The sequence below is a fragment of the Carlito syrichta genome, unplaced genomic scaffold (assembly GCF_000164805.1).
Source record: "Carlito syrichta isolate Samal-C Ts95f unplaced genomic scaffold, Tarsius_syrichta-2.0.1 Scaffold309768, whole genome shotgun sequence".
NCBI lineage: Eukaryota > Metazoa > Chordata > Mammalia > Primates > Tarsiidae > Carlito > Carlito syrichta.
Window position 1 is genome coordinate 722,457 of NW_007253864.1, and position 23,169 is coordinate 745,625.

Sequence of the window (23,169 nt, forward strand, 5' to 3'; positions counted from 1 at the left end):
TCAGCCTCCCAAAGGTGTGGGATTACAGGGTGAGCCACTGAGCCCGGCTATATCTTATATTTTGACCTATATTTTTCTAATGAGTGGTATGGTGTGAAACAGTCAACGACATGCACTGCAGGTTCATTGATACATGTTGTGCAGTCGCAATTTGTTTGAGGTCTTCTACAGTGTTTCTCTATTCGAGCAGACAGTGCAGTCTCATTTTCTTCCTCTCACATTAGTCAAATGTAATTTATTGTCCAGTCTATTGTTTGAAGATGATGTGGAAGGATACATACATGATTCCTGAAAACCACTTCTCAACTGATCTATCAGACGCTAGATAAATTTCAAATGGAACACAGATTTTTCTATTCTTTTTTGAAGCTCAGTACAGTATATAGGAGCTAATAATGCATATTTCTGGTCTCCAGAAAAATAATTTCCTCCAACATTTTAAAGATTTTCACAAAAAACCATATGTAGAAGCATACTAATCTGTACAATCCACACAGCTTATATATGCAATATAATTTAGAATCATTTCAGGCTTTTTGACTGATTTAATAATTCCATCATGTAATGTCCACACGGTAGATTTTATTTCTACATGATTCCAAGAGCTGAGAATTGTCATGATCCTTTTGTCTTTCCACACAAGAAGCATAAGATTATTTTTCCTGTATGTTTTTTTTTTTTTTTCTCTTTAAGAACGATGGCTTCTATATTTGTGCTGGTATTTCCTTTCAGTTGACTTTGTACCAGTAAAATGACATTTCATCTTTAGTAGCTCTTCTGCTAGGATGATATCAGTATAATATCTGTCAGTAAACATGTGGTACCCTACTGCACTGGGAACTTTTTCCAACAACTTTTTATATAAATGTAATGGAATTCTGGGGTTTACAAGATTAGGTTAAATGATGTTTTTGGATGTTATGCTGCTATTGTAGGGAAGTACTGAAAAAAGATACCCTGTTTTTGAATGACTGTGCCTACCCCAGATGTATTTGGACCATTATGTTATAAATAAATTATATTCACCCTTTAAATTGAACAATGGATTTGTCAACACAAATTGATCTGTTATGAAATATTGTGAAAAATTTGAATAGATGTATTCCAAATAATTATTGGTCTTTGAATATGAGTTCCAATAATCCCATCACTTAACAAATGTGTCTTCAAATGATGCATCCAGAAGATCTGCATAAATCTTTATCTACTGAATGTTTCTTAAGAGCATTTTATTACTGAAAGTAATTTTGATACTCTTGCAATTTTGATACTTGAGTTATTCCCATAGATAGGATAACTTTGATAAAAACTAAAATTACTGTCAGTCAATGTAATGCCACTCATTTCAAATCGATTTGTGTGATAGCTGTTTTTTCCTTATTTTCTCATCCACGTCAGAATTTGTTTCTTTCATTACACTATCCGCTAATTCATTTGCAAAATCCAGAGTAAAATAGTCTGCTGGTTCTCTCATATTACTTATTTGTGGGCCTGTTGTTTGAAGATGTACAACAAAATTTATTCTCACTGGAGAATCAACATCTTTCCATTCTTCATTTGAAGATACATTGTCTTCTACTTCTTCAAAACTACTAACACTTTCATCGCTATCACTTTCTATTTACATTCGCCTGTTTTCTTCTTGGGATGATAACACTATCACTACTATTGTTTTCTTCCACATCAATGTTTATTTTTTCTAACTTATCTGTATAAAAGTCTAAATCTAACTCATCTTCACTGCTGCTTATAACTCTCACGTTTGTCTTTTTATTTTGCCATTGTTTCACAAGCTGAATAAACAGATAAAAAACTTCTAACTGTAATTACAAAATTACAAAAAATTTATCAAAAGAATATTGCATTTCCAATTTTACTTTTCTTACTTAATGAAGATAGGTAATATTCTATCTGTGCCACTAGATACCTCTATAAGATCTGCCTTCAACTTTGAAACTCTCTTTTAAGGATACAGTAACCTGTTTATCTATCTTATCAAGTTATATCATATGATAACAAAGGGTATACCCACAGCTGCCTCTCTTATACAAACTCTTTATTGCTATCTTCTGTTACAAAGAAGTGTTGGCAACACTGTGAAAGTACTTCACACATTCTCTTTCTACATAATGCCAGCTGATATTTTAAAAGATATACCTCAGTATATGTCCCATTTTAAAATTTGCTTTTTCACACAATTTGAATGAAAAATTTCAAGGAAACATACATTTTTGAAAAATTGGCACTGGCAGAAGTTTGTCCTGTAGAATCATCAGCAATCTCTTCATGTCCCATGAGAGGGGATATCAAAATGGTTTGCTAGACTTACGATGTCCCCTCAGAAAGGACATCCGAGTGCAAAGGGCTACCATACCTGCATTGTGTATGATTCAAAAAACATCTGAGAATTACTTATGGTTCCAGAAATACTATGGGGAGAAGACTTTTAACCTTTAGGCAAAAAAAACTAGACCAAGCAGAATTTATAAGATTCCTGATTGATTTTTGTACTTACACGTTTCTTACCAGCCTCTTAAATATGAAGCCAGTGAAGACCTTAAACCAACTGTGCTCTCCCATCTGGCACTTTCCAATTTCCTATCAAGTCACTTAAAAAGACATTAAACTGGTGCAGTTAATTGTGAATTATGTATCTTCACTGGAAAAAAAAAAAAACCTGTTTCTGTAGGAATGAATGAATCAGTTATTAAATCTGTGTCTGCTTTAGTGATAACTCAGTTAGATACCAGTCTTAGTATTACTACTATTACTATTATGATTTTTAGTGACAGAGCCAAAGATAAAGGTAACAAAAGAGAGGCAATAAATTGGGAAGAAGTAAATCCCTAAGTCTGATGGATTTTCCTTCTTAGTTTCACTAAGCAACTACCTAATATATGATATTCTGGTCATATAATTTTTTGCCTCATCATGTTACTGAAAAATAAATATGAAAACATTATTTAAACCAGGTGCTTTGGGACACCTATTGTTCCAACTACTCAGGAGACTGAGGTGAAAGGACAGCTCAAGCCCGTGAGTTTGAGGTCAGCTTAGGAAAAATAGCAAGACCCTGTCTCTGAAAAAAATAAAATACTTTAATTTACCTTGCATCAACTCCATCAAATACTTTCTGACACTCATTTCCAATGACTTCTTGCTTTAGATAATACAGCATTCTCACTCGAAGCAAAACCCTAAAAACAAAGGAAAATAAATCTAAAGTCACAAAGATATCAATCATATAAAAAAATTCAGCCACATGGTTAAAATTAGGAGAAATCTGTATACAAATTTTATAATAATGAAATAATTACTTCAGGTTAAATGAACTTAATACTACCATATATAAATATAAATATATAGTTTCTCCAAAATCTTCACAACTATCATCATTTCATATTCAAGTAAGATATAATAAGCTATCTGGGGAACAGTTTTATTTATCTGTTGTGGAGCATCATGGTATAAGAGATATGATTTGCTGGCAGATACCCTGCATGATTAAAATTAGGACTGGAGCTAGACCATACTGTCTCTGTACTCAAAATCTGGATACTTTATGAGTGTTAATAAATTCAGAAAGGTAAACATTTGAAGAGTTTGCCCAAAAATACCCTACTACCTACTTATTACAGTGATGTTTTATATGTTTTTTATAGCCTTCATCTTGAAGTAGCTGCTCAGGGTTATATTTTCGAAGCCATTCTGCTTTTTGTATATCAAATGAGCTTGGTTGTGTTTTTACTTTCTTCCCTTTACGACCCCTTGGTACAGGAGCTGATAGGCCTGTTAAAATAAGAAGGACATGTGAAATTAGGAGTACTTGTACAAAGACCCAAAATTTGAAAATTTTTTCAATGCAAGACATTTCTAGAGACTTTCTGAGGTCTGTGCAGGTGACAAAGAGATCCTTCAAGTGTTAATGGCAACAATACTGACCCAGTCACAGGTCAAGATGATGACATTATACATATTAAAACAATTTCCCCCAAATATCTAACAATTCTGTATTTCAAATTAGTAATTCTGATTTTCCTTCTTCTTTCAAAACAGATCATTCCCCCAAATATAAAAACCAAAAGATTAAACTTGTCCCTCTACCTTACTTTTGTTTCCCTAGTTACTAAAAGATACATTTTCTCCTGTTGCTTTACAAAATTAATTTTACTAGTAACATGAATTAGGTTAGCCAATAGGGAGTCCTGTCTGAAATAGCCAAATTCATTTTATTTTATTTATTTGAGAGTTTAATTTTAAAATATTTGAAATACTAGGCATTTAAAAATATTAAAATACTTAAACATTGTTATTTATTTATGAAAATTTTTTTTTTTTTTTTTGAGTCAGAGTCTCACTCTGTCGCCCAGACTGGAGTGCAGTGGCTGCTCCCGGCCACCGCAGCCTCGGCCTGCTGGGCTCCGGCGATCCTTCTGCCTCAGCCTTCCGAGTAGCCGGAATTACAGGCATGCGCCACCACGCCCGGCTGATTTTTTGATTTATTGTAGAGATGAAGTCTCGCTGCCCAGACGGGTCTCGAACCCGCGGGCTCAGGCAATCCACTCACCACAGCCTCCCAAAGGCGCGGGATTACAGGTTGAGCCACCGAGCCCGGTTGAAAATATTTTTAAAACACAAAAAAGCATTGCTACTCTTCATGTTCACATACTTCATATTTGCTCAGTTTCTATTAAAGGGAACATTACAGCCTCTACCAAAAACCACTGGGGGGAGGATAATCTACTCAGTAAATGGTGTGGGGAAAACTGGCTGACCATATGCAGATTAAAACAGGACTCCTACCTATCACTATACACAAAAAGAAACTCTAAATGGATCAAAGACCTAAATGTAACCTCAAACTATAAGAATCTTACAAAACGCAGAAATTACTAAAATTGAAATAGATGAACAATTGATCAAAACCCCAAATGCCCATGCCATAAGAGATAAGATACACAAGTGGGACTCATCCAACTGAAAAGCTTCTGCAAAGCAAAAGAAACTATCAAAAGAGTGGGGAGACAGTCCACAAAATGGGAGAAAGTATTTCCCAAGTGTATATCTGACAAAGGCCTAACACCCAGGACCTACAAGGAGCTCAAATGTGGCTAAAGGAAAAAAAACAAACAGCTCCATTAAAAAGTGGGCAAAAGATATGATTAGATAGTTCTCAGAAGAAGACATACAAGCAGCCAACATTCACATAAAAAAATGCTCAGCCTCACTAATCATCAAATAAATGCAAATCAAAAACTGAGACACCACTTAACTCCACTCAGGATGGCCATCATCAATAACTCAAAAAACAACAGATACTGGAGAGGATGTGGAGAAAAGGGAACACTTCTACACTGTTTGTGGGAGTGTAAATTAGTACAACCTCTATGGAAAACAGTGTGGTGATTTCTAAAAGATCTAAAAATCGACCTTCTATATGACCCAGCAATCCCCCCTTCTGGGAGAAACTCAAATCATTCAACAATAAAGACATATTCACACGCATGTTTACTGCAGCACTATTCACAATAGCAAAAACATGGAAACAACTGTGTCGCCCATTGAAAGTGGACTGGATTAAAAAAATATGGTACATATACATGATGGAATATTACGCAGCCCTAAAGAAAGACAAAACTATGGACTTCGTAGCAACTTGGATGGATTTACAGTTTATCATACTCAGTGATCTACAGATAAGAAACAAAGAACTTAGTACCACATGTTCTTACTCATAAGTGGACCCTAAGCATTTACCATAATACATACTATAAGAAAGGACCGGCAGCAGTGAGACACTGCCACGGGAAAAAGAAAGGGGGGGGGCACATAACATCAGTAAGGGTACCTGATCTCAAACCAGGTGAAGTAGGGACAAAAAGGAGGTCCAAACTTCATCTGTACGATAACCACTTATGTCCCTAATCCTGAATTGCATCCCACATCTTTAAAATAATAACAAAAAAAACCAACACATAGTTGAAGTTCCTAATATAGTACTCTTCCATCCAATTAATTCTTTTCCAGAGATCACCACTCCTCTAAATTTATTTTTCATTCCATGAATATTTATACTACTACATGTTGAAGAAATATGTAAGTTTTTAGACTTTATATCATATATGAATAACTTATTGCTCTATGTTTTGAGATTTATCCATGCTGATTCATGCAGTTCTAACAAATCTATTTTAGTTTATGTGTAGTGTAATAATTTACTGCATGACTATACCACCTCATATTTATTTTCCATGATATTTGAGTTGTTTTGTTCATAATTTTTCACAATTATTAACAATGTGGTTTTGACTCTTCCTTCAAATTCTTGCATTTCATTTATCTTCTCCTTGCCATGTTACACCACGTATGTGCTCCATTACAATGGCAAATAGAAGCATTAATGAGGATTTGTCTATTTCTCATAATTTTGGCAGCTTTTTTTGTTTCATATTCGGAGACTACTTTGTTAGATGCACACATATTCATAATTGTTATATTTTATTTTTGAATTATTATTTATGATTACTAGATTGTGTGTCTTTTTTAAATCCCAATTAGTCCCTTTTATCTTAAACTTATTTTGTTTTACGTTAACAGTACTATAAGAGTTTTATACAGTTTAGTATTTTCATGGTATTGTTTTTGCTAAATCTCTATCTTACAAACTTCTTTTTTGTGTTTATGCTCCATCGATCCTTCTGCCTCAGCCTTCCAAGTAGCCGGAACTACAGGCGCATGCTGCCAAGCTCGGCTAATTTTTTGATTTATTGTAGAGATGAGGTCTTGCCAAGTTGCCCAGGCAGGTCTTGAACCTGCGGGCTCAGGCAATCCACTCACCTCGACCTCCCAAAGTGCGGGATATTACAGGCTGAGTCACCGAGCCCGGCTTTTTGGTGTTTAATAACAACTCTTTGAAGTATAAAAATGTTGACTTTCCCTAAATACCAATTTTAATCTTTTAATAAGTGAAGATATACCTAGTCTGCTTACACATACTCATATTTATTCTTCTCATTTTATTGTTTTCTATCATTCCTTCCTGTTTTTCTTTTTTCTTATTCTTTTTTGCTAGAATTATAACTAGTTCTGTATGCCAGTCCTTTCCACCCTCATTGGTTTGGAAATGAAACACTGCAAATTAAATTTAAAAATATGTATACTTATATTTTCTTTATAAAAATCTATAGCTATTCCATATTTCTACTTATTTTAATAAATTCATCATTTGAGTCTTTTATTTACTTTTTCATTTCTGCTATATGTTCACTTGTCTTCCCTTTTGTAATCCTTATTTTCTCCAAGTTTATTTTAATGATTTGTTTACAGTCTCTATCTTTCATATTAGAGGCTTTCCTCTGATATCTGATCATCCTTGGCTGTGTTTGTTCATATTGAAGTACAGCAAATCAAAAAGGTGACCGGTAGTCTGAATGGGTGGAACTCATTGATTGAGGACACACTGAAAGGTAATTGACTGGGCTTTCTTCCTTTTGTTATCTTTAGGTTTGGGGATGGTCAGATTCACTGAAGAAAACTGCTGTTTTCACTTGAGAATCACATCAGCCAGTATGCATGCATTCATTTAATCCCCATTTAATAGCTCCACACCTTAACTACCAAAGCAACCCAGAGTTCTATTTTACTCTCTCCAGAAAATAAACTTTCAGTCACTTTTCATCCTGGTTACATGAAGTTGAAAAGCATACTTAGGGATCTGTTTTAATTCAAAACAGCTTTGAATTAAAGCCCCTATCCTTTTATGTCTATTTCCATAAGTTCCTGCTGTCACAAATTCCTGAGACTTTTGGAAAATCTGTAAAACAAATCAGTTTGATTTGTGCTTTTTCCCACTGCTGACCTAAGGTTCAGTTCTATCAGCTTACATCAATTTCACCAATATATTTGGTTCTAGCTTGCAAAATTTTGTTGTAATTTTCTCTCCCATTATCCCTGTTTTTGAGAGTGTATACCTATTTTAAAGTTATGGAACATAAGCACATACAAAAGTAGATGAAATCGTTGATGGAGTCAATTACAGCTAACTTTCTTCACCACTCAACCTTTCATATTATTTTGAAGTAAATCTAAGACACCAATAATTTCATTTGTAAATATCTGAGTTATCTTTTAGCAACAGCTAAAAGATATTTAGCAATATACAAAGAAAAGATCTCATTTTTAAAAAAGTAACTACAATACCAACATCAACCCTAAGGAATGCAGTAAGAGTTCCTTAATATTCAGGATGCAAAATTTCAATTATCTAATAAAGAATAATAAAAATTCCCCTGGGTTGTTTATCTCAATCAGGATCCAAATAAAGCCAAAATACTGCACTTGGTTGATAATTCTTAAATCTCTTTTGGGTTATAGAAGAGTTTCAATCTTGGCATTATGGACATTGTGAGCAGGAGAGTTCTTAATTGTGGGTGCCTATCTACGTAGTCTCGTCCTCTACCTACTAAATACTAGTAATATGCCCAAAGTTCTGCCAGTCTGTGGTGGGGGTATAATTGGGGCACAAAATCATCTCTGGTTGAGAACCACTGGTGTGTAGATACCCTCTCTATTCACTCCTACTCCCATAATTTATTTGTTGAAGAAACCAGGTCTTTTGTTCTGTACTTTATGAAACGTAATGCTTTACCTCTAGTGGGGTTTCAAGGAAACGTGAAAATTACATTTATGTGATTCTTCCATTGTTATCCAGAAGTCAGCTCTTCACATTAATTAATTTCATTGTCTCCTGTTAAGATAGGACTATATTGACCACCCTACCTACAATAGGTGCTGTCTGTTGTTTTTCATCTCAATAGTGCATTTACTTCACGGTAATTACCACATCTATAATTAATGAATTAATCTACATTCCTACTATGTTTGATTGCTTGACTAGAAGGTAAGTTTCTGAGTTCAGGGATCTTGTTTATTCTTATCTTTCCAGTACACAAAAAGCATATAACAGGCAGATTTTAAAAAATTAAATATAACAAAATTACAACAAATTTAAGGGCATAATCCTTCATACTTTTAAAAAATTCTATTATTTAATGCTATAAAATAATTATTTTATGCAGAAAACAATGTTCTGATAGTAAGGCTACAAAGAAAAAAGTACCTGCGCATATCTCTGATAGGACTGTAAATCGATATGGCCACTGTAGACAGCAATTTAAAGTATTTATGTCAACAAGGGTGACTGAACGGAGCATATTTGTATACCTAACCCTTAACTGTACCCCACAATAGAAAAATAAATAATAATTTTAAAAAATTAAGTATTTATGAACATTTAAATTGTATATCAATGTTACCCAAACTTCAATATGTGTGTTAATTCTTGAGGATCTTGTTAAAATGCAGTTTCTGATTCAGTAAGTCTGAGGCCTAAGAGTCTGCATTTCTAAGAAGCTCCCAGGAGATACTGATGCTCTCATAGATGTTTTAGGTACTAAAGATGTATAAAACCTATACCTTAATTCTATTTTTATATTTTTTGAGATCCATTTTAATAAAAGATTTATTCATGTGCACAAAGAAGAAGGTACATGAATCTTCATTAAAACTTGTTTTTTAGTTGTTTAAAATTGGAAAGCAACCTAAATGTCCACCATTAAAGGAGATGCTAAATAAATTATGGAAAATCCAAACTATTGAATAATAAGCAGAACATCAAAAAAATGACATAGACCTCAAAGATGACAAAACAAATGAAAAAATATTCCATGCTCACTGATTGGAAGAATCTACATTGTTAAGATATTCAGCCTACCCAAGGCAATCTACAGATTCAGTGCTATATCCATTACATTACCAACATCATGTTCTCAGACCTGGAAACTATAATACAGAAATTCATATGAAAACATAAACAGCTGGGCTTGGTGGCTCAGCTTGTAATCCCATGCCTTTGGGAGGCTGAGGTGAGTGGATTGCCTGAGCCCGCGGGTTCGAGACCCACCTGGGCAGTGAGACCTCATCTCTACAATAAATCAAAAAATCAGGTGGGCGTGGTAGCGCATGCCTGTAATTCCGGCTACTAAAAAGGCTGAGGCGGAAGGATCGCTGGAGCCCAGCAGGCGAGGTTGCGGTGGCCGGGAGTGGCCACTGCACTCCAGTCTGGGCGATCGAGTGAGACTTCAACTCAAAAAAAAAAAAAGAAAACATAAACAACCATGAATAACCCAAACAATTCTTAGCAAAAGAAAGCGGGAGGTAACACACTTCCAGACGTTAAACTTTATCATAAGGATACAATAATCAAAACAACATGGTATTGGTACAAGAACATACATATAAACCAATGAAACAAAACAGAGATTCCGAAAGCAAAACCAGAATTTCTCAACCAACTCTTTTTTGACAAAGCCTCCCATAACAACTACTGGGGAGAGGAGAACCTATTCAGTAAATGGTGCTGGGAAAACTGGCTGACTGTGCAGAAGAATGAAATAGGACCCCTACCTATCACCATACACAAAAATCAACTCCAAATGGATCAAAGACCTAAATGTAATACTCCAAATTTTAAACATCTTATGCAGGAGACACCCTCATGCTAGTTGGAATAGGCAATGAATTCCTGATCAAAATCCCAAAAGCCTATGCGATAAGAGAAAAGATTGACAAGTGGGGTCTCATCAAACAGAAAAGCTTCTGCAAAGCTAAAGAAACCATCAAGAGAGTGGGAAGGCAGCCTACAGAATGGAAAAAAATATTTGCCAATTGTGTATCTGACAAATGCCTAACATCCAGGATCTACAAGGAAGTCAAACGTGCCGAAAGGGAAAAAAACAGCCCCATTAAAAAGTGGGCAAAAGACATGAATAGACACTTCAGAAAAGACATATGAGCAGCCAACAAACACAGGAAAAACTGCTCACGCTCACTAATCCTCAAATAAATGCAAATCAAAACCATACTGAGATACCCCCGCACTCCAGTAATGGCCATCATTAATAAAACAAAAAACAACATGTTGGTGAGGATGTAGAGAATAATGAACCCTTCTATGTTGGGAGCCAACATCTATAGCTACATGGCTGAGGCCTGTAAAGGCCCATCTGGAAGATCGCCTCTGACATAGGATATCAGTTATACCTATAATATTGGCGTGTGATTAGTGACCAGTGTGCATACATGGCAGTAAAACTTGTAAGTAAATCTCTATACACCTGATGGAAAATTGCACAGCAGAATTATTTTATATGACCTTGTCCCTTCTAAGTTTTACTTCTTTCTAGATATTTTTTAACTTCTATTTCCTGGTAGACTGGTTAATCAGCTCTTGTTCCCGAAAGCAGTCTCCCCTAGAGCTAAGATTAGAAACTAAATTACCATAATAGTTTTATCGCCCTGCCTCTAGCCAGGCAGAACGTTTTTTTGTTTCGTTAATTACCGAAACTCTGTTTGCTTCAGCCCATGGCCACCGTCATGGCAACCATACATTTCCTTGTTCAAGAGTATGACAACTACCATAAGATTTATGAAAGAATTAACGATAAGGTATTAGCTTAATAAGATATAGCATAGTATTAAAGTCCAATCATCAGATTATATAAAAATTAAAGTTTAGACATATGAAACTCATATGAATTATAGTAAAGTTTGGGAGTTTAAGAATAAGTTTTAACTGAATTATAAGTCATTACGTTAAATCATAATAGGTTAATAGTATAACTAACAGTTAAGTCATTTAACTAAACTTATAGATTATAGTACAGTGTTAAGTTGATAGTATTAATCGTTAAAAATATTAGGAGTCAGTGAACTTGGGTTGAACCTAGAGTTAACTTAGAAAGTTTTTGTATTAATCAGGGTTTATAACAAAAAGTATAATATGAATGATTTATTGAACATTATGGAAAACACTTTGAACAATCTGTATTGAAATTGTGCACCTGTGATTTTAATGTAAGTTTTGTGAAGTACGTCATGCATCATGGAATTGTAATTGTTTGCTTGGAACTTGCAAGTCTCGTGATGGTCTTGTGATGCATAGTTTGTAAAGCGCGATATGCATGGAATTTGTACGCCCCCAGCAAGTGATTATCACACTGCTGGAGGGTATAGAAAATGGTATATAAGTTGGAAGGAGTCCGAATAAAATTTGGACTCAGTCCTGATCAGACTAATCCCAGAAGAACTGCCTCCGAGTGGTCTCTTCTCTCTGTCTTGACTCTCCGGTGCGGGTCCTAACCCTCCCTCGGTCGGTGCCGGTCACCGACACTTCTACAATATTGGTGAGAATGCAAACTAGTTCAACCTCTATGGAAAACAATGTGGCAATTTCTAAAAGGACTAGAAATTGACCCTCCATGGCAGCAATCACCCTTCTGGGAATATATCCAGAGGAAATTAAATCACTCTACGAAAAAGATACCTGTAAACACATGCTTTTGGAGCACTGTTCACACTAGCAAAAACATGGAAACAACCATACTGCCCATCAAAACTAGACTGGATTAAATAAATGTTGTACATATAAATAATGGACTATTATGCAGTCATAAAGAAGGATAAAAGTATGGATTTTGCAGCAACTTGGATGAATTTGGAGACTATCATACTCAGTGATCTATCACAGAAACAAAGAACTGAGCATGTTCTCACTCATAAGTAGACCCTGAACATTTACCATAATACAGTAAGAAAGAAATTGGCAGTAGCAGGACACTGCCAGTAGAGGGAGGGGAGCACATATCATCAATAAGGGTACCTGATCTCAAACCAAGTGAAGTGGGGACCAAAAGTAGGTCCAACCTTTACCTATACGATGACCACTTGACCAATCTGAATTGTACCCCACATCTTTAAAATAAAACAATTTAAAAAAAAAATGACATAGATCTATATGAACACAGATGAAAAGACCTCTAAGACATACAACTTCCAAATGGATACATATTTGATAGCAATACGTAAAACCTACCAAACTGACAACATAGGCATTTTCTGAAGCTGTAACTTAAATTGGAGGTGAAGGTTAAGGTTCTTTAATATTATCTGTAATGCTTTAATATTTGCTAGGAGAAGATTTAAGTATTACTTATGTAACCAAAAATAGATTTTAAAAGAAAATTTAAAAATGTTCTTACCTAAATGATTCTGTAGTTCTCGTGTTTGCCCATCTTCAGTTGGAGTAATGAGATCCCATATGAAACCTTTAATTTTCTCATCTCCTCGGTAGTGAACAAGACAATATGCTAAGAGGGCTCGGCAAATTATTTCTACATCGTGCTCATTTAACTGCCTTTTAAAACGGCCATGAGATAGAATCTCTCTCCATCGGCCCCACCTGAGTAAAAAAGGTGTGTTTACATTAATATTGAGTCACATTCTAGAGAAAAACATAACTCATGAATAAAAGGTATGAAAAACTAAAAGAGGCTGCACTCGGTGGCTCAGCCTGTAATCCCAGCACTTTGTGAGGCTGAGGTGAGTGGATTGTTTGAGCTTGTGGGTTCGACACCAGCCCAGGCAACTGGGCAAGACCTTGTCTCTACGTTATATCCAAAAAAAAAAAATTACCCCGGCATGGTAGCGCACACCTGTAGTTCCAGCTACTTGGAAGGCTTAGAGGCATAAGGATCGCTGGAGCCCAGCAAGGCAAGTCAATGCTGGGGTGGACATGAGCGTGCCACTGCACTTTAGCCTGGGCGACAAAGTGAGAGGCCAACTCAAAAAAAAAAATTGTCATTAATAGGGTTTGCTAATGAAGATTTCCCCCATATGTGTAAAATGTAGAAACATGATGCAGTAATTTCTGTTTTATTCAATAGTAACATCATCTAATTTGTATTACTGAATATGCAAATTTGAAAACAAGGAGTGTGATTTTAGTAATACATTTACAATTATAATTCTTCTAATAAATACACGTGAAACACAAAAATTGAGAGTAATTTAAAAATAAATTTTACGGATTCTAACAAGATTAAAAAATATACTCAGAAATAGTATATATTATCTGTAACTTTATATACCGGATTACTTAGAGTAAACATTAAAAGTAATATTTTACCCATAAACTAGCAGGTTTTTCTCAACTCTAAAGCATTCAGTTCTTCCATAGCCATTGGTACGGTCACATGGTCTCCGGAGTTTGGGTTTTTCATCTCCTTCACTTTCAGCTTCAGATAATTCAGCCAATTCATCTTTTGTGGCACTAAAGGGTCTTGTTTGCTTCCGAATTCTTGGAGTGTCAATAACTAAGCTATTCTGTAAAATTTAACAGCTATTACTTGAAGGCCCTTTTATGATTTTGGTTATAACAAAGATCTATATTTTCAACATTCATATTGTACAAACAATAAAATAACTATAGAAATAAAAAAATTACTAAGAATTTCACCAACCAGTCAAATCAACTTAAAATTTCTTATATTCCTAAAACATTCTCACTACCACATATGTCTTTTTATGACATTACAGTCACAGAATAAAATGAATTTTGTATTTTGCATTATTATGATAAAAATTTTTGTGCTGCAATAATCATAAAAAACTTTTAAACTAAATTTATGCCTCATAATTTACCTAATTAACACATCATTTAGATTGTTTTTAATTTTTAAAACAAATAATGCTAAGGTAAATCTTTGTGACTTAAGTTTATCCTAAAGACAGATCTTAAAGACGGGAAATATCTAGGAAGGAAAATATTGGACAAACATTATGAATATTTTTCAGTGCATTACAAAAGACTTACACTATTATACAAAAAGCAAGGCAGTAAAAACACCAACTTCACTACATCCAATTCAGTTTAATTCATTAAAAACAACCTAAGTTGACAAACTTTTTACCTTTGTGGAAAAGCTTCTCTAAGGTAACATATTATGGACTGTGAATATAATGATGAATATAAGAGTATCTGCTCATTAGGAATCCGTAGTCTTAAGGATCAGACAAATGTGTTATCCAATAAATGCTATTTAGAATGAAATATTTTGATACCAGATGGGTAAAAAGGAAGCCTGAAAAATTTCAAAAAGTAGTGATATCAAGAAGAATTCTTAAAGAACAAGAAGTGGTTTGTCAGGCCTCAAGGGAGGAGATAGCATTACAAGTAGACAAAAGATCAAGTGGCTTGAAATGGTGTCAGAAGCTCTGGAAATGCCTAATTAGTTCTAGAGCAGAAGAGGATAAATGGTAGAAGAGAAAGAAGAGAACAGGCCATAAAGGTCCTAGTATACAATACTATGTACAGAGTATATTATAATTAAAGGTGTGCATGATGTTAATATATCTTATTACAGGTAATGTTAACTTTGTCAAGTAAAGTTACCAGTTTTCCTTCTGTAACTAATTAATATTTTGGAAGATATAATTTGAGGACACATAAATGTCCTATGTCTCCTTCAATTTTCACTCACTAACTTTAGAACTTATTTATGAATCTTCTATGCTACAATTATTATGATAATGAATTAATGATGATTTTCTAAGTCCATCATTTTTTTCTACATTTATTAAATGTAATTCTTCTGTTAAGAAAGAATTGTCGCCTTTCTCCTCTCTTAGAAAAAATAATTGTATTAATTTTCTTGTATAAATTTTCAAATGTTTCACTCATAATCTGAGATTTTGATGAATTTCTCAAAAACTTATATTAGCTTTTATACAATAAAATCATTCACTTTCATATACATATCTATGACAGTGTCACAAAGCAGACTGCACTTTCATTTTTCCATTATATAACCCTAATATAGTTGAATATGCCAATCATTTCCTTGTGATTTCTTTCTAATTGAGAATGTTTTCCCATCAAATATTTAATAAAAGAAATTTAGTTTCTTCTATTTTTCATGCTTTGATTTTAAAATATTTAAAAACTTACAATGCTCTCCCAATGTTAACCCAGTATCCTAATCACAGTTTATTAAATAGTTCTGTTTTCTTTAATACTTCTATATTAAAACTTCATAATTTGACCTTTTTCTGTATCCTATATCTTTTCTCTTTGTATCGTTCTGTCAGCATCATGTCATTTAAGTTATTGTTGCTTTATATTAACATATTTTGACACTTTAGTAGATAGAAAGATATACTAGTCTTTATTGTATTTCATTTTCAGAAAATTATTTAACTTTTAATCAAAGTATAAACTTAAAAATGTTATGCACAAGTATTAAATGAATATATGCTTATTTAAGTTTATTTATAAAATCCTTGACTCTTTAAAATAGTCTATAAGGCCCTGCTGATTTGATCCATGTTTTTCGTCTCTGACCATACCTGTTACCACACTCTTTAACTCTACATTCTGTCATAATGCCTATTTCTGCTTCTGGTATACACTAAGCTTGTTTCCACCAACTGATCACTGCCATTCCCTCTGCCTCAAAAGCTTTTCCTTACCTCTTTACATTGTGTTGGCTCTTTCTCGTCATTCAAGTCTCAGTACAAATGTCCCCTCAGAGTGACAGCCCTTGATCACTTTACCTAATGCTATGTCTACTATTCTAGCATTCTCTACCACCTAATTATTTTGTTTTCTTTACTCTCTAAACTTATCTTAAGTATCTTTCTTAATGCTCTTACCGAACACAATGTAAGTACCAATATATGTTGTTGAAAATCACAGAGGTCTCATCGTAAGAATTATTCTACATCTCTCCTTTTCTCTTTCTGTCTCAGAGCTCTATGTTAGTTAATTATTTTTTTAAGTGTGCTTCTTTCAGTTTATTATTTTAAAATTATTCCATTAGACAGTATGAATGTACTATAGCTCCAATATATATTTTGTTTCTAAATTTTTGCTATAACAAAATGCTGCAATGAACATCACTATATGACATTATCGACATACATGTATGCTTATTGCTATAGGACAGAGCTCTAAGAGTACATTAAATAATTATTCTCCCCATGAAATTTTAAAAATTATTTTGTCTTGTTATATGAAAAAAATCCATTTTGATTTTGGGTTGCATTACACCTGTGAGTTGAAATTCTGATGTTTATAAACTCTGTTAAAAATTTAAAATATGAGCCGGGCTCGGTGGCTCAGCCTGTAATCCTGCGCCTTTGGGAGGCTGAGGTGAGTGGATTGCCTGAGCCCGCGGGTTCAAGACCCGCCTGGGCAGCGAGACCTCATCTCTACAATAAATCAAAAAAACAGTCGGGCGTGGTAGCACATGCCTGTAATTCTGGCTACTTGGAAGGCTGAGGCGGAAGGATCGCCAGAGCCCAGCAGGTCGAGGCTGCGGTGGTTGGGAGCGGCCACTGCACTCCAGTCTGGGCAACAGAGTGAGACTCCAACTCAACAACAACGACAAAAAAAAAATTAAAATATTTTCAACTGACATATCTGCCAAGTAAATTTCACTTTACTAAAATTTAGGTATATTCCTAAGTGTTCTATATCTTTTTTCCTACTGTGAAGCAGTAGGGCCAACTACCATATGTATTTCCTACCCAGTAATTCACTAAACTCTTGTATGAAATAGTGTTTTGCAAATTCCTCTTTTTTTTTTTTTTAGGTATGTGAACATGCCATATGCAAATAATATGTTTTAGTTTTTTGCTTTTTAAGTTGGAGTCTCACTCTGTTGCCCAGGGTGGAGTAGAATGGCACACTCATAGCTACTACACGCATAGCTTCAACATTCTGGCCTCAGGCAATCCTTCTGCCCAAGTCTTCCAAGTATCTAACCAGCACTACCATGCCCAGCTAATTTTTTAATTTATTGTAGAGATGAGGCTTCGCCAAATTGCCCAAGCAGGTCTTGAATCTCTGGGCTCAGGCAATCCTCTTACCTCCACCTCCCAAAGTGCTGGGTTTACAGATGTGAACCACTGTGCCTGGTACAAATAATATTTTTAACATTATCTTTTCAAGTTTAATTATTTGTTTCACATGGAATTAAATATATTTCCAAAATATATTAAACAATAATAATCATAAATGACATTAATCCCATGCATTAATGCATAATATAAAATTCCTTTCATCATTTAGCTGTTATTTTGATAGATAAATCTCACAAATATTGATTCTCATACAGTTATTGGACAAATGTCTTAGTAAATAAACAGTTATGCTATTATTATCAATTCCATGAATTCTATTTTTAGCTTTTTGGCCCTTTCTTTCTTGGCTCTGAGGGAAATCATAAAAGAAAGTTGAAAAATGCTAAACGAAACGGTTTAAAAATGCCACCTTCTTAATTGCCTTTTCTTTCCGTTTATAATTTACTGAATTAATGGATTCTGACACCAAGAAAGCAAAGTTAAAGAGCAAAATAAAAGTAACCTATGATTTAAAAATATTTTAACAAAACTAAAAACACATAATTTTGAATGCGAATTAGACCCAAAAGTTAAATTTTCTATATATTACAATCCATCATGACAGATTCTAGAAATGACAAATTGAAGCAGTGTTTGATTTTCAGTCCATTACCCTAGGTCAGTTTGTGTATGCAAAAATTTATTTCAGTAAATGCATTATTGAACTCCTTAAGATATTACAATATTGCCAAAGTAACCCATAAGGAGGTTTTTTTAGACGAAAAGAAATACTTACTCTGCCACTGATGGCATCTATATCTATTTCTGCCTTTTTAGCCCATTTTTGCCAAAAGTTGGGATCATCTAAAGAAATATCTGTCCGGTTTCCAGATGCCACAAAACTCGCCTAAAATACATAATGACAAATTTTCAAAATGTTTTGACACAGAGGAAAAAAAATCTATCAAAGTATATTTAAGGTATCTCATCACATTTACTGTAGGTAGAATTTGAATTCAGTATACATATATGTTCAAAGGATGTTTCAAATCCAGTGGTCAGAAACATAGCACAGCATCTGCTTAAGGCAAAGGCTTAATGTCAACACAAGCTGGAGTTTAGGAGCAGAATTAAACAAGCTATAACTCTTGGTTAACTCTCACACTTTTGGGAAGCAAGGATCAAATCTTTTTTGGTGAGGAAGATATTTAGGTCAGAGATTTGCTTAGAACACTACATGAAAATTAACAGATCAGGTTAGAACAAGAATTCCAAAACCTGCCTGCACTATGCAGTTCATTTTATGGTATACTACTTTATTTTCATCATAATTTCAAATAGATATATCTCCTAAAGAAAAAACACACAGCATATGGGAAATTAAAAAATAACTTACTTATTTTCTTAATCACTGTGGAAATTATAAAATAACTTTTAGTTGGAAGAAACTTTAGATATCACACTTCAACTTTATAACTTGTGGACTAATAATCATTATTTACAACTTGAAGTCAATGAACATAAATATGCCACATCAAAGAAATATCACCAAAGTGCTTTATAACAATAAAGAAAAGCAGAGAAGATACACGATGCTTTAAGAAGGAAAGGAACCTGAAAAATGCATGTCAACTTTTATAAAAGAATGGAAGAAAATGGTCACATAAAATGGTTTTCAAAGGAGATTTTAACTGGTAAAAGACTTTAAGATACAATCTAGTTATCTGGGATATAATCAAAAGATAAAAATCTTCATTAAAAACCATTTTGATAAAATTTTTAAATGTAGAAAATCCTACATTTAAAGATAATAAAACTGTTAAAAGAAAAAAAGCTATTTATGACATTCAAAATATCCAGTTTAAGCACTGGAAAATATCAAAAAATTATTCTCATTTTATTTTTCAAAGTATTAATAGTATAGTAGGCTGGGCTCGGTGGCTCAGCCTGTAATCCCAGCACTTTGGGAGGCCAAAGCGAGTGGATTGCCTGAGCCCACAGGTTTGCAACCCACCCAGGCAACTTGGTGAGACCTCGTCTCTGCAATAAATAAAAAACTAGCTGGGCGTGGTAGTGCATGCCTGTAATTTGGGCTACTTGGAAGGCTGAGGCGGAAGGAATGCCAGAGTCCAGCAGGTTGGGGCCGCGGTGGCCGGGAGCATGCCATTGCACTCCAGTATGGGCAACAGAGTGAGACTCCAACTAAAAAAAAAATAAATAAATTAAAATAAAAAAATAGTACTGTAGTTGTGCTTTCAAGTCTTTATTTTTAATGATATATATGGAAACATATAAAGGTGATGATACACCTGGGATTTGCTTCAAAACAATATGAAAAATGGGTGGACTAGTGATGAAACAAGTTTAGCATATGTTGGTCATTGTTGAAGCTGGGTAATATGTACACAAAATTTCATTAAACTATTCTGTCTATAGTTGCAGTTTAAAACTTTATAAAATGTCTAAAAAATGAGTAGGAAAAGAATTAAAATACTAAACGTGGTCAGGGTCAGTGACTCTGCTCAGTGGAACCCCAAAGAGAGTGGACTGCCTGAGCTCACAGGTTCGAGACCAGCTAGGGCATACAATACATCAAAAATTAGCCGGGCGTGGTAGCACACACCTGTTGTTCTGGCTACTTGGAAGGCTGAGGTGGAGGGATCACTGGAGCCTAGCAGGTCAACGCTGGGGTGGCCGTGAGTGTGCCAGTGCACTTCAGCCTGGGTGACAAGAGTAAGACTCCAACTCAAAAAAAAAAAAACACCTAAATCCTTCTTGCTGAACTTCAGATTCCATTCATGTTGTTGTTTACCGAGTAATAAGTACATTTATTCATTCCATCTATCATTATTTCAAGGTTTGGCTTTTAAGGTGCTTGTATAGAGCAAGTGTTAAAAACTATGAGTATTCAAAAATGTGTATGTTGCTGGCATATTTATGAAACAGAAATGACAGGAATAAATGCTTTAATGAAATTAATTTAAATTCCTTTTTTGCTTGCTCTAAACTATACCTTTAATATTATGACAATATTGAAAAACAGTAATTTTTTATTTCTTTGAAAGGATGCGTATGACACACTAAATAATGGCCCCCAGAATATCTGGACCTAAACCCTAGAACCTTGTAAGTGCTCTCTTATATGGCAAAAGGGACTCTGCAGATGTGATTAAGGATTTTGAAATAGAAAGATTAGCTTGTACCATCCAAGTGGGCCCTAAATCAAAAATTAGCTGGGCGTGGTAGTGCACACCTGTTTTTCTGGCTACTTGGAAGGCTGAGGTAGAGTCCTTATAAGAGAGAGCAAAGGGAGATTAGACTTCAGAAAACAAAAAGGATATGACATGTCAGAAGCAGAGTTTGAAGTACTTTGGCCACGGACCAAGGAATGCAGGCAGTCCTAGGGAGAGGAAGAGATAAAAAACAGGTTCTCCCCTGAAGCCTCCAGAATGAACCAGCCCTGCTGATATCTGATTTTAGCTCAATAAGATTCATGTTGGACTTCTGACACCTAGAACTACAAAAGAATAAATTTGTGTTGTTTTAAGCCACTACATTTGTGATAATTCGTTAATTCTTAATGAGAAACCACATATCATAAAATCTCATATCCAACTTGAAAGAACAAAGGCTAACTAGTGTGATAAAACAAAAACAAGATAGCCATCATAATCTGTTTAAAATAAGTATATGAGAACAGCACATCAAACTAACATGAATGAATATGAGAGACAGAAATGTAACTACACTCAAGTAATTCCTTAACTAGGAGAGGACTTCATTTTGTTAATTCAGAAATGAATTTCTAACACCTGAGGACATCTGATACTTTAATATCCTCATTAATGTAAACCCATCACTTTTCAGGAACAGTGAATAGTTTATTGAGTGAAGTTCATAGGGTCTTATTCTGTACTAGTTTCACTGATACATGCCCTTGAGATTTAATCAATTCAGTAAACGAGAATTCGCTTTATATGAATTGGAGAACATTTAACACAAAAAGTCATCACATGTGAAAAGTCACTGAAAGGAAACAATCTGATTTTACAGCATGTTACTTATTGGTTGCTAACCTAAAAAAAAAAAAAACTCTTTCAGTGTATAATCATTTTTATTTTGATACCACATAACTTGATAATTGAAATAATTTGCAAGGGAAATTAAATTTCACAATTAAATAGCTTTGTTATTCATTTCATTCATTCATTGTATTCATTTCATTTCACGTTCAGTATAAGAAAAACAATAAATTTATTTTACAAATAAATTTTTTAAAAACGTCTAAGTAACTGAAGATGCCATTTTTATTTTCTGTTTTTAGAGACAAGATCTGACTGTGTCATTCAGGCTGGAGTACAGTGGTGTGATCATATAGCTCACAGCAGCCTTGATGTCTCAGGCTCAAGTGATTTACAAGGCCTCAGCCTCCGAAGTTACTGGTACTATAGGTTTGAGACACCACATTCAACTAATTTTTTATTTTTATTTTTAGTAGAGACAGGGTCTTGATAGATTGGTCTTGAACTCTTGGCCTCAAGTGATCCTTCTGCCTCGGCCTCCCAAAGTATTGGGATTAAGGTGTGAGTCACCAAGCCTGGCCAGAGAACATGCTACAGTTAACTGACATGCTTCTCAAGGATGGTGACAATGGATTATTCCTACAGAAATAAAATTCCTGTCGCAGTAGATGTCATTAAGTTACAGATTTACGTAAGTTGCAAATATTAAATCCTAAAATCCTAGTTACCCACAAACTAGTCTTAAAATGCATTCCTTCAATCATTAAATCACTAAATTATTTGCAAGGAAAGACTTTTATTTTCTTTCTTTCTTTTTTTTTGAGTAGGAGTCTCATTCTGTCACCCAGGCTGGAGTGCAATGGCACACTCACCAGCCACTGCAGCCTTGACCTGATGGGCTCAGGTGATCCTTCTGTCTCTGCCTTCCAAGTAGCTGGAACCACTGGCACGTGCCACCATGCCCGCCTAACAAGGGAAGACTTTGAAATACTTAATTTACAAACAAAATAAATCCATCTGAATCATTTTTCAAGTGAATTGCTTATATGTGAGGGCGCTTCTGTAGCACCTACTGTCTTTATAGTACTTTCTGTTATAGGAAAGATTAATGTCACCATTTAGAAGTCTTCCCTTGGTAGGTGGGCATGGTGTCCGCTCCATGCCAATTTCTTTTCTTTCTTTTTTTGAGTTGGAGTCTCACTCTGTGGTCCAGGCTGGAGTGCAGTGGCATGCTCATGGCCACCCCAGCGTCAGCTCAGGGCCACCCCAGCGTCAACCCGCTGGGCTCCGGTGATCCTACTGCCTCAGCCTGCCAAGTAGCTGGAACTGTAGGCATGTGCTACCAAGCCCGGCTAATTTTTGATTTATTGTAGAGATGAGGTCTCACCAAGTTGCCCAGGCTGATCTC

General features: G+C 34.7%; 1 protein-coding gene across 5 annotated transcripts in view; it reads right to left on the reverse strand.

The window, feature by feature from the left end:
* The window catches only part of CHD9 (chromodomain helicase DNA binding protein 9), a 286,505-nt gene that overhangs the window by 56,478 nt on the left and 206,858 nt on the right, over positions 1 to 23,169 (reverse strand). For all 5 annotated transcript variants that reach the window (XM_021717459.1, XM_021717461.1, XM_021717462.1 and 2 more), the window contains 5 exons: positions 18,536 to 18,646; positions 14,024 to 14,220; positions 13,098 to 13,297; positions 3,630 to 3,789; positions 3,108 to 3,197 (listed from right to left, as the gene is read on the reverse strand). In XM_021717459.1, the coding sequence (XP_021573134.1) occupies positions 3,108 to 3,197; positions 3,630 to 3,789; positions 13,098 to 13,297; positions 14,024 to 14,220; positions 18,536 to 18,646 (758 nt within the window). The remainder of the gene's footprint in view (positions 1 to 3,107; positions 3,198 to 3,629; positions 3,790 to 13,097; positions 13,298 to 14,023; positions 14,221 to 18,535; positions 18,647 to 23,169) is intronic.